Source organism: Opisthorchis viverrini (assembly GCF_000715545.1).
Source record: "Opisthorchis viverrini unplaced genomic scaffold opera_v5_308, whole genome shotgun sequence".
NCBI classification, from domain to species: Eukaryota; Metazoa; Platyhelminthes; class Trematoda; order Opisthorchiida; family Opisthorchiidae; genus Opisthorchis; species Opisthorchis viverrini.
Genome location: NW_008751957.1, coordinates 181,880 through 194,561, shown reverse-complemented (window position 1 = coordinate 194,561; position 12,682 = coordinate 181,880). Strand labels below are relative to the sequence as shown.

The 12,682-nt window shown below is 41.9% G+C and overlaps 1 protein-coding gene across 1 annotated transcript in view; it reads left to right on the top strand.

Annotated features, from left to right (window-relative positions):
- The window catches only part of T265_09718 (hypothetical protein), a gene marked incomplete at both ends in the record, with an annotated part of 47,959 nt that overhangs the window by 9,614 nt on the left and 25,663 nt on the right, over positions 1–12,682 (top strand). Inside the window, 4 exons of the mRNA XM_009175881.1 lie at positions 1,657–2,058; positions 4,898–5,323; positions 9,604–9,918; positions 11,786–12,196. Coding sequence (XP_009174145.1) covers positions 1,657–2,058; positions 4,898–5,323; positions 9,604–9,918; positions 11,786–12,196 — 1,554 coding nt within the window. The remainder of the gene's footprint in view (positions 1–1,656; positions 2,059–4,897; positions 5,324–9,603; positions 9,919–11,785; positions 12,197–12,682) is intronic.

Below are 12,682 nucleotides of genomic sequence, written 5' to 3'. Positions count from 1 at the left end.
TACTCCGGGGAGATAAAGCGTCGTGAGTAACGATTCATTCTCTGACAGTTATGTCATTAATTTAGCCTGAAAGATTTAGTCGATTTGTTAATCCTAAAAGGTTTTGCCAAATAGGACCTGCGTTTTTTAAGAAATGCCGCTATTTTCCTCTGTTTTATTGCTAACTTTCACACCACCACACCAATGATCGGGCCCTTTTGTAATTGAGCAAGCGTAATGCATATGAAAAACAGTGGCTCAGAGGTCGAATGAAATTTGGAATCCTGCTGAAATCTATGTACCTCCAAGAAACCCGAAGTAAGACTCCAGAGGCTTGGAGTGTCAGATCCTACACAACTGTTACTTCAACAAGATGGAGATAGTAGTTGTTTATGTGACCTGAAAGTCCAGGTGCCAGCGGAAGTATGCAGCGAACTGGGCTCGGTCATATAGAAACTTTGGTGCGAGATTCACGTGGAATCACAGGAGTAGCTTTTTCCGACGGTAAGTAGGTGAACTATCAGAAGGGACTGTCAATTCTCAGCTCAAGGCAAGGCCTTCGCCTTTTCGTTTCGATAAGCTATTATTGTTAATGGTACATGCATTCTTTAGTGGATGAAACCTTCAGCAGGCTGGCAAGAAGGCCGTTAGTGATTGATCAACGACCACTGCTTAAATCTAAGTTTTACCACGATCTACCTCAGTCACTCAAATTTATTGCCACTCTAATCTTTCCATAATAAGAGGATCTAAGAATACCAGTTTATCAGGTTTCAACCTCTCCTTACACTTACGAGAATCCATTCATATAACCCGGTGATCCAAGCAATAGGATATCTGTGTGTCACTTGAGTTCGGCCTTTATTGTGTCCTCGCATTTCATAAAAATCAAATTTATATGTAAGTCTTGGGGAACAGTTCAACGGGCGTCTGACAGACACTAAAATATATAATGAGTAACTTTATTTGCTACATCGTGGGACGCTTTCACACGTTAGAGATCTTGTAGTTCTGGATTACGAGTGTTCAAAACATAACAAAAGCTGCTGTTTATGTGTCTCGACCGACCGTTCCATCCTAGGTTATCATGTCTTGTGTCGTCTAGTCGAACCTCTCCCCCTGATATCCAGATTTTGTAAGGCGTTGAACCCCACAGGTGCTACTGCTTTCCCACATTTACGACAATGATCCAATTCGCATCTCCACCGATTATTTATTACTGAGTTCTTATATAAATTATTTTTTAGCAAAACAATTTGGTTTTGACAAAAGACTTACCCAAAACCCAGCTGAATCTCTTGTTTATGGTATTTTTGAGTAACCGAATCTGCTGCATCAGGCAGGCTGATTTTCCAGCTGGCACGATATTCAAGACATCGCAGTACATGTATAGACGAGAGATTCAGCTGGATGGTATGCAAATGAGTGCATTTAGATAATTTCGTGCAATCTAGGTTTCATCAGATCACAGATTTGACGAAAACTCCGGGACCGAACCATCCTGATGAATCCTGAGAAGGGCGAAACCGGTAGTGGGTTGTCAAAGAGTCTCCAGTAACCCCATAAGTAGAGTACTTTGTCTGTTTTTTGTTTCTTGCGCACCCCAAATCCTTTTAGGCCAGCTCCAGCAATTCTTTTTGTTCAGTGTGTGCCTGCGCATCGCCCTTGTGTCCACAGGTTACTGCAGTCCATATCACAACTTAGAGATACAAGTTTGCAAAGACCAAATACCACAGATGGTGTTCGAACGTCGCCATTAAGAAGCACTCTTGAAGACCACATCGAAAGCAAATCATTTCTTTGCATTCCGACCGGAGTGGATGATGCAGAACCAGATTCTCCAACGTGCTGCACAAATTCTTTCCGTTGGTTGCGGTCGTCTTTGAATTCGGAGGCGGATGTAGAGCAGGTGGGAACTATGCCAGATCTCCAGAGTGGCGGTCTTCACTGGTTTGGAAATCACGATATAAAGTATCAGAATATGGACTCGAACCGTTCACTCTCTTCGCAGGCCACTGAATCAGGCAGCCCCAAAGCCGTATCGTTACAACGAGAACACGAATCAACAGGTCCTAGTCGGTGAGCAAACTATCTCCTATATCAGACTCATGGGTACGCAATCGTCAAGTGACCATCCCTGAATAATTTGTACACAAACTGCACTAGTTATTATGAAGGCAGCAAACAGATGTAAATTATCTATAATACCAACGTTCTTAGTTTTCCTAATGCTCTACCAACTGTGAGAATTCTTTAATGAGAGCAAGTCATGTTTTGGCCTTTCGAAGCTCTACAACCACTTATTCATCTGATCTCCATCCACTACAAATAAGGCTGAATCACATGGGCAGTTTTCAGAGCTGTTGTAACAACACGTCTTGCACAACACCCTGACTAATTCGTTCATCCACCCATTGATTTGTTTGTCCACTTCCCAATCAGCAATCCAATACAGGCATGCCAATTTAGTCAAACCACCATGTAGATTTAGAATGAAGTGGCAGGGAAGGGTGCTTGGCTTCAGCCCTTTGCAATCACTTGAGAACCATAGAATTTTCAACGTTTCCCCTGACAACCTGAGTAAAGGCAGGCAACATGCATGTCGTATAGTATAGTATAGTATAGTATAGTATAGTATAGTATAGTATAGTATAGTATAGTATAGTATAGTATAGTATAGTATAGTATAGTATAGTATAGTATAGTATAGTATAGTATAGTATAGTATAGTATAGTATAGTATAGTATAGTATAGTATAGTATAGTATAGTATAGTATAGTATAGTATAGTATAGTATAGTATAGTATAGTATAGTATAGTATAGTATAGTATAGTATAGTATAGTATAGTATAGTATAGTATAGTATAGTATAGTATAGTATAGTATAGTATAGTATAGTATAGTATAGTATAGTATAGTATAGTATAGTATAGTATAGTATAGTATAGTATAGTATAGTATAGTATAGTATAGTATAGTATAGTATAGTATAGTATAGTATAGTATAGTATAGTATAGTATAGTATAGTATAGTATAGTATAGTATAGTATAGTATAGTATAGTATAGTATAGTATAGTATAGTATAGTATAGTATAGTATAGTATAGTATAGTCTCCAGAAAAAAGCAAAGGGATGCCACTTAGATAAGCCCATGAGGTGGCACCAAAATCAGGTGGACTTTCCGAAGCCTCCTTGAGGTCCCCATCCACTGCTTCAGGGCTATTCTCCTCCTGGTTTTTGCAACACCTGTGAATAGACAACCAAGTCCAGTCGTCTAGACTGATTAGTCAGAAATCCAGTTCCTCCCTCACTAAACGTCAGCTTAGTCGTGCAATGCATTCTTTTTATCAATTTGTGCCTTTGATATTCAATACAGCTTCCAAGTTAAGTGAACTGTTACTTGATTACGGACATCTGCTTTCTATGTTACTTTTCTTCTTTCATTCGCAGATGCATTCATCTGTTTGCATATCCATTCATTTAATCTTGTGTTTATTTGCTCTAGTAAACAGAGGGACAGTACCAGGTCCACCCCACTATACCTGAGACCTTATAGATGGGAATCAGATTTACGTAACTTCTGAATTTTTGCGGTCAAAGCCATCAATTCTCCAGGTTGCATCAAAAATAAGTACTCGTACTGTTAATACACCCATCTGTTTCTGCTTCACCGCGCAACTTGGCTTTCACATGACCACAACGCTTACCATAGGTATCGTTAGACGAACCGTCCAAATAACTGATCCTTGAAAGGTTTCCACCGTTGGTGGCTCTCTCCAATACGCTTCATCATCATCATCATCGACAGCGTGACATCAGCGTTCAACACCAATGCTTCACTGACGTACAACCATGATTTATTTGAAAGCCTTATTGTCAAGAAAAGACTAAAGGTGGACAGGGAAGGGACTTAATGCTAGCTTACCACAATCATTCCGAGGTGCCCACACCTCCAGACATTCACTCAGGCAATCTAGATAGAAACTGACAACAAGAACGCCACTGACATTGGTTGGCAGCCATATCTTATAGTGTCTCCAACCAGGCACAGAGAGGATCACGCGGTCCCCATCCTGGAAGGCGATTACCACCGACAGCACCCAGGCGTTTCCTGATCTCCTCTATACTCCTTTTCCAAGTAAGAATTATAGTCTTCTTCTTGAGGACATGCTTTCCGGTATCATTGTCAGGCATGTGCACACTTCCAAAGTGAGGCCAACCAGCGTTTAGTTTGCTGATCCAAGTTAGGTATCAGTTTCTATACTGAATTTTTTAAACCCAGAGAACGCAGCTCCTAAATATGCAATCGACATCAGTCACTAGTTTTTGACACCAAATAACACAGAGCTTAGAACCAGTCTTGGTGGTCTTACAGAAGTGTTCCTTACAGAAGTGGAATGTAGTACTTGCCTCATTCTCCTTTCATCTGAGGCTGTCATTCACGTGATGCCATCGCTTAAAGGGTACCAAACTGAAGCGTTCTCTGTTAGCGAATTCCTTGCAAGGACATCCCGCCAAGCAGAAGAAATCGCCTCATTCGAGACGCCTCTCCTGTAAGGGGACAAATATATCCGATCAAATGCCCAAAAATAGTTTACAATCATGTGCTCCCTGGAAACCGCTGGTAAAACACCATCCTATTTCTCGTTTGCACTTTTGAAATCGTCCGTCAGTGTTTGCTTTTTCGAAAGCAATGAGTGCAGCTAAAATTAGTTGACACACATCTGAGCCAATGGGATTTTCATAGCCGAATCTGGGGAGGTCAATAGAGCCAGGAATGCGCCGTAGAAACAACGTGGTGGGGTGTTGTTATTGCGTGAAATCAGAGTGTCGTCCAAACCCACATAAATTTTGACACTGTAGCACCTCAACTAAATTTGCTAACTTTTATTGTTTTGACTTTATCCTTTGAAGGTCCCTTGACGGTTCGTCTGAACAAACTACGTCAGTGTCAAGCACTTTTATCACTGAATCATTTTCAACACTGTCAGGTGAGGAGAGTTTTCGACCCCAGAATCCTTCAACTGTTGTCGGACAGTTAGCTGTTCCAGGAAGCCTCACGCCAAAGAGAGTAGCACCTCATTCTCCTCATTTGCCCATGTTATTCACCAAGAAAGTGGACATGCCGATTGAAGAGATACATCTATTTTCGCATTCCGCTGTTCCGAATCCTCCAAGTACTGTTGTAATTTGCGGTGATGGAATCGGTGCGACTGACCTGCTACAAAGTGTCGACGACCAACAAGGTTTGAAGAATACTCAACGCCTTAAATCACAGGCCGCATGTGTGGAAAAACAACAAGACTATTCAGAAGTCGAAATGATACCAAACGACATTCGGTACGAATCTTGATTCATTTTACCCATTAAACTCTATTCATACGAAGAGAAACTTGTACGCATTTTCGAATACGAATTGACTGCATCACTCAACACTCACTCCATCCCATAATTCTGGACTAATCAAGCGCCTTCCAAGGTGTGTTCATTGTTGAAAAGTATTCGGTACCCAGCTGGTTTTTTCCAAGCGTAAGATCTCTTTGCTCTTTTTCGACCTACAAACTGTAAGCATGTGTGCAATAAAATGGTCATCTACAACTGGATGCACAGTTCCTTGTTCGCGGGTCAGTCCAGAGTTCAGCATCGGAAATATACTATTGAGAAAGATCCTAGTACTTGACTGCGGACAGAATTCCGGCACAGCTGAAAAGTTTGTTCAAATAATCAACCTAATCAAAATTACGTGTTCCTACAACTATTCCAAGGCAGTTGAGTTGGCGACCTGCTAGTCCCAGTCCGGAATCCTGGCATTTAAGAGAAAGGTGGACTGAGAATACGGGGCCGCCCGCAATCTCAGAAGTGTTCCAGTGTATATCTACACTCGAGTGTCATCGTGCTGCTGATCCTGACGACCTTCCACTTGTTCTGTTCAAGGACGGTGATGAGTCCCTCAGCCAACGCCTGTCTAGTCTAGTTGAGTTTATCTTGGGGAAAGAGACCGTCCTAGACAACTGGAGTGAATCGATAATGCCCATTTTCAAGAAGGGTACTTGCATTGAATGTAGTAACAACAAAGGCGTTATTTTGACTCCCGTTGTGACAAGGCTTCTGATGTCACCGATTTCTGTCGTCCCACAGTGGCACACGAAACCTTGAATCGTTACAGGCAAGCAGAATTTGGACTGGGTATAGGCTGCGTCGACCACATCTTTAAACTCTGTCGGGTATTATGGCATCGCCACACATACAGACGTCCTGCATTCTTGAAGTTCCTTCCTTAGCACCTCAGAATATATGACATAACCCAGCACTAAATCACCTCCCTCACCCGCTGCTTTCCTCTTCTTTTTAATATAAGGCTATATATATATACTAATGGTTGTACGGAGTGAAGCATCACTGTCACATACAGTGAATCAGCAGCATACAGTGCTGCTGAGTTTGATGATGATGATAATGGTGAACTATCGTTCTAATTGAAGAGTCTGTACTCATGATAATATACTCTGTTTCCGCTATTCCGAGTACAAAGCGAAGTGATCTGCATGATATCGGAATCAGAACGTAGTCTTCAGTGAACACAAGCAGAGTTGGGCGCATCTCGCTGCAAACTTACCGTCTTAACTGTTGACAACTATTAGGAACTTTATATTTCTTGACGAAACAAATAGCTCATGAGTTTGCCCTTCTCTTGACTCACCAATAATCTTAGACTGTGATTTTCCGTCCTACATGATCGACTGATCATAAGTAATTGACGAAGTACACCCATTTATGGATTATATTGTCGACGAGATATTTCAATGAGTCTCTCTCTAATGTTATTCTTTAGCTTAATGTCCTGCACAGAGGCCGCCGTATATTTCCCTTTGTATAATATCCGGGACACCGCAGTGCTTTATTGATGGAGCATGCCGCTCATAATATCTACGAAAACTCCTCGAGAGCCCATTAGTTGTTTCGTCCCTCTAATGGCTCTTCAGATGCACTTGGTTCCACAAATTTCACCATTCAGTTCTGTTAATGTATGACTAGGAAGTAATAAATTGTCTACAGACTGGTGTACAATGGATGAAAGAATACGCAAGAAGTCACCAACTTGATTGCATTTGACTGTGCCATCTCAGTGACAGACTGGTTTAGCATGGGTATGTAGGCTAGTTATATGATCGGGTAATGGAAACAAGACAGCCTGAGAGGCGTATTGATATTTAGGAGCTATATGGATCACTTGGTGGGGTGTTTTGCTGTGTTGTGTCGTGTCGTGTTATGTGGTTTGGTGTGATGCATTCTAAGCGTCACCATCATCATCATCATCATCATCATCATCATCATCATCATCGACAGCGACACTAGAGAAGAACGGTAGTGTTTAACAGCCATAGAACCATAATAATTTACTTGAATAAAACCTCATAACGCAGAGAGGAAAAAGGTGCACGGAGGGAGAACTACGGCTAGCTTACCATAAGTCTCCGTTTGGCCTCCACTCCGGCATTCAGCCAGACAATCCGGACAGAAACTCACAGCGTTGACGCCACTGACGTCGGTTGACTGCTATTTCGTCCACTGTCTCCATAGCCAGGCACAAGGAGGGCCGGGTAGGCGAGCATCAGCAAAAATATCTAAATTTTCGTGATTTCCTTCATATTCTTATGCCGTACCAAATTTCGTCCGGTTTTCCGCCAATCTCAATTAGGCACAGAAAACAGCGCTGTTTTCCGGGCAAGTGTCAATTTGACATATGTAACACATGGCCCAGCAATTTTGGCCTACAGCCCTAGATGCACAGCAGGCTCGAAATTTATGCTGTATACATAATTGCTACACACAACTATGAGATCTTCGACCCACCGATGTATTGATATCGTTCGCTACGGGAGCTTCAGCAATAAAACAGCTGCAAATATCTTTATCCATAAGAGCCTTCTGAAATACCGCTCATGCCTAGCTCCGCTGAGGGTAGTGTTCTTTGAATTAGTTATGGCCTTCATTATCATGTACAGTAGGATTCCTCAAACTATTCTAAGCATGAAAATGGAGTCAGATTACGGCCTTTTTGGAAAGTAAGAAGTTCGGTGTTTATCTAGGTAGCTAATGACAAAATAAGTGCGTGACGGTGAACCTCAACAAAAGGTGGCTCGGATGCACTGTCGCATTGAGGACATCACCTCGATTGGTGGGGAAACGTCCGCAACCAAACTGCCAAACTCAGCGAGCAGACCGACAGCCAGATAAATTCTTGGCAATTATCACTCAGTTTAGTATAATCTAATGCCGTCTGACGCACTTTATCCTTGTAAGTACTATACGCGCAATTTCCAAACGAAGCACATACAAGCAGGTTTCTGTAACAGCTTTCTCCTCTGCTAACCACCAACATACATCACAGAGGTCTTTGTTCTTACGGCTCTCCTCTAACATGTCGCTTGATTATTAGAAGTAGTCAGAATGTTCCCAATACTGAATGCAAAGGGGCTTAAGGCGGCTCAGTAGCTTTGGAGGAATAAACGTTCATTTTAGAAAAAATAGTGACTGATATTAACCGAGATTCAAATCAATTTCCCTTCTTTACGTTTTAGGTCCGATCACAATTTCAGTTCGAAATTTGATGTTTTTTCTCCAAATATACTCAATCTGATAAAAATTCCTGAGGAATACTGACAGAAATCAGCTCCTTGGATTTGTCTGATCATCTTCAAAAGGGCACGGGCGTTGATGAGCTATGTGCAGGTTTACAGCATTCCAGTAAGCAGTATCATACCAAAATCAGTACCCTTTATTTTTCGTTGTATAGATGAAGGCCACCCCCGGGTATAATTCCATAAGAATGAAACCACACATCCAAATCATTAAAAATTTCATTACGAAAGTCAACGGTGGTTTTTTTTAATTTTTATCCTTTCTAAGTGCTAGAAGTACCCGTTAGGCACTTTTCAAAAGCGTAACCCTAATTTTTCCCCAATGCTGCGGCTTCTATTACATTGAATTGAGAGTCCAGTTCAAAAAGAGCTCGAGGAAGAAGTTTCAGTCGTTTTCTTTCAGCGTGAATCATCGAAGCCGACAACCTTTTACCATCCATTGCTTACCGAGTTATCTTTCGAAAAATCTTAAAAGAACAAATAATAATATATCCCAATAGTGCTCCGATCAACGCGCCCCCTGTTGGTTTGAGCAAGATAGACTTGATTTATGCACTGGTATACAGAAGCTGATATCTAGATCTGGCCAACGGGTCGTAGTTTTGAGACCTCTCACTTACAGTTCAACAACAGTTTGAGCGCGGACTGATGAACCTAAGAAGTGACAATCCACTACGGTTCTCAATATTTTGCAGGGATGTTTGACGGATACTGATAAATCGACATTTCCGGTATTTTCACACTTAGGCAAGTCACCATTCTGAAATCCATCTTGCCACCTCAGAGTAATGTATCCAAACGATATACTCAGCAAAACACCGAAGACAGTCAGCTCTCTTTTTGTTCATTTCTATCCAGTCGCTTCTCAGTTCGACTGGTGACTCAAGTGTAACTCCCTTGTTCACTCTTACTGGTCAGTTGACAACTTATGCTCACTAGGTTGTAAAACTCTAATTTCAAATTTTTTCATCTATCAAGTCCCAAAACCGCTCCACGATTGTCCAAGGAGCAAGAAACCATTTCGTGTGAAGCTTTCGGATCATCATGGGAAAAAGCGATGCTGTTCTCATCGAAGTGGCCCATTGTTGTTAGTAAATGCACCTCGATATTGTCCGGTCTTCAGTGCTCGAACGGCAGTGTCCGTCTGCGAACCCATGACGAGGAATCACATGTCCCTCTCTTCCTGGTCAAGCCGATCACTCTACCTCGACCGTTACGACATGTACTTGTCTTATCACCTGATCAGGTTGATATCAAAATGCTCGCTCCCTGTGATAATCCGGACTACACAAGGTGAGCAACTGAAAGCACAAAGGCAAAGCAATATTTAACATGTTCGAGACAGTTCTTTCATAATTTTACTCTAAGAATTGCGCTCCAGTACAGAGACCGTCTCTCCGTCTAATACGATCACACAGCTAGCAGAAGGCTGATTGCATCTCCAAGACATAATACTGTTTCTACTATTACTGTTTTATCCTGTGTTTAGGCTAAACTCATGGGGAATACAATAGTCTGAAAAAAATGGATGCGTTGTCCTGAACACATTCCCCTTAGATTGACATGCACACAGCGTACTTTCTCCCAGATAATACAGTTGGTCACGTTTGAGAAGATGGCCTGGTATTGGGGACGATACACCAACTTCGTCAAAACGCAACAGAAAGAGTTCTCTTCAAATGCAAATGAGTGTATTTCGCTAAGGTCTTTTACTTGCACTCTCAGCATCATTGTTTTGCAGACCAGGGGTGATTTTACGAGAGACCACCTTGGTATATTGTTAGTACTTCTGATAAGTCCGTTTATATGCAGCACCTTTTTTTCAACAAAATCGGTCACCTTAAAGCGGAATGGCTTGATAGGAGCTGCTACACACGGTTTCCTTTGTCCGTCCCACTGCTGCTTATGAAATAGGAAGTGCGTAGGTGAACGACAATTAGCAATTGGGAAATGGTAAACCTTCAATGCTTTAATTTATTTCTTCTGTCGTAAACGAGCTCGGTGCGTTATCAAAAGGCAGTACTTAGTTAGAGTTGACAAGTGGTTCATCGAGCAAATGAACTGTTTCGCTCACCGGTCTAGGTAAAAAATGCTGGCACATCTGACTACTTGTGAGTAGCTGCGCAATCATGGGGTTAATGTGTGTATCTCACCCAATCCGCCACCTAGATGAGATCGGCACTACTCTGGGTTCATCCACCATACACCGGAACTATCGCTTACGTCCTTTTATACACCCGGTTCCCTTCAGAATTCGAATGAGAGCAGGAAGCACATCATTACAAGACAAATTTGACTTAACTGTTTCGCGTTATCTAATCATCTGGTTAACTACTGGTAAGTCAACTAGCATGGTTCTGCTGGTGCTGTGTGGCAACTACATTGGTAGAATATGATGCCAGGCACCTTCCAAAATACCTGCAGAACTCCATTATGCCTTGATCCTTAAGATGTCTACCGGTCCTTATCAGTAGCAAGGCAAAGTAACAAAACTCTCGCATGTGCTGATCAGTCATTCCTCATGCTGTTGCCCAATGAAAAATGTGAACGCCGGCACGTAGTTGGCACTTTTCTCAAATGTTTTTACTTTGCTACCTAATTTTAAATGCGGTGACAAAGCAAGCGAATCTCGTCACTTTTTTCGTTGCTATCCCTATATAGAGTAAATGATTTCTGATGGATGTAACTAACAAACTGTAGATAAGTAGAAAGCTATTGAGATGTTACTTCGGTGGTGGGGCTAAGAATCTCTATGCTAGGCACTGTGGTGTAACAGTGGCCACCTAGTCAGAAAATCCTGGTGGTCATCGAACAATGTGGATATACTTGTGGCTGAGTCGAAAGCGGTTTACAGAGGCTGAGTTCCCAGAATTATCCAAAATAGGACAGCTGGCTTGTGGACTGAATACTCTTAGTCAGTGTGATTTTCCACCTCACGAAACTGTAACCGTCACCAAAAGGACAGTGAATACCAATCGTTTTGATAAATTCCTCTAGCCACCCAAACTAACTACGCCGTTGTCGCACGAAGATTTCTCAGTTCAAATGGCAAACAGTTGCAAGTCATATACTTGTGATTTGTGTTTTTCTATTAAATAAGGATGTGAATTTCGTTCCTTTGCTTTTCCCCGCGCTTTCGCCTTAATAGCTATTTCATTAGGATACGTCTCGATCTGGATCCTTGGATTCAAGGTTTTGAAGAACTCTCACTCAGAATACCAATGCCCGACGACATTGTTTTTCAGAAAGATATGTCTCTACGTGCACCTGCTTTTGTTCGGTCGCACTTTGGGTCACACGAACGATTCAATCGGTTATACATATCAAATTCCTCAAAAGGCTTCTATGAATCATCTGGTCATCAAAATAACGCTAGAGAAATAATGAAAATCAAGGAGGATGACATATTGGAGACATCTCAGCATAATAATCTGGCTGTAGACTTCCCACTCTGGAAACGGGGTGTCAGAACTCTGAACAAACTCAACGCTACTGGCACAACAAACTCCTTGGCTGCTTTAGCCAGTGGAGAGGAAGGGAATCACAGAGCCTTACATTCCCCTCATAAAAAGTAAGTTCATTACCTCGGTATGAAGGCTTAAAAATTGAAAGTGTTTAAACTTGGTGGAAGTTAGTGCTATATGTTGATACTCATCATTTATTTGTATTCATCCAGAAATCCTGTCCATTCTGACATAATTCCACTCTGGAACGTTTCTTCGCAACTCATTTCTTGACAGATGTGATCGGTATATTCTTGTATAGTTGTTTATGACTACACAGCTGATTCTGACCTTTACGAAAAGATTCTGCGATATCTCGAGTATCGTGCCAGCTGAATCATGAGGCGGCCTGTGTGCAGCACATTCAGTTATAGAATATCATAAACGAGCTATTCAGTTGAGTCTCTCGTGAAAACCAAATTGATTTGCAAATGAGTGTATTGCTCGAAAGCAGTCCGATTTGGGTTCAAGTAGATCACAAGGTTGACGCAAACTCGGGGACTGCGCCTACCTGATGAGCCCCAAGAAGGGCGAAATCGGTCGTGCGCTGTCGA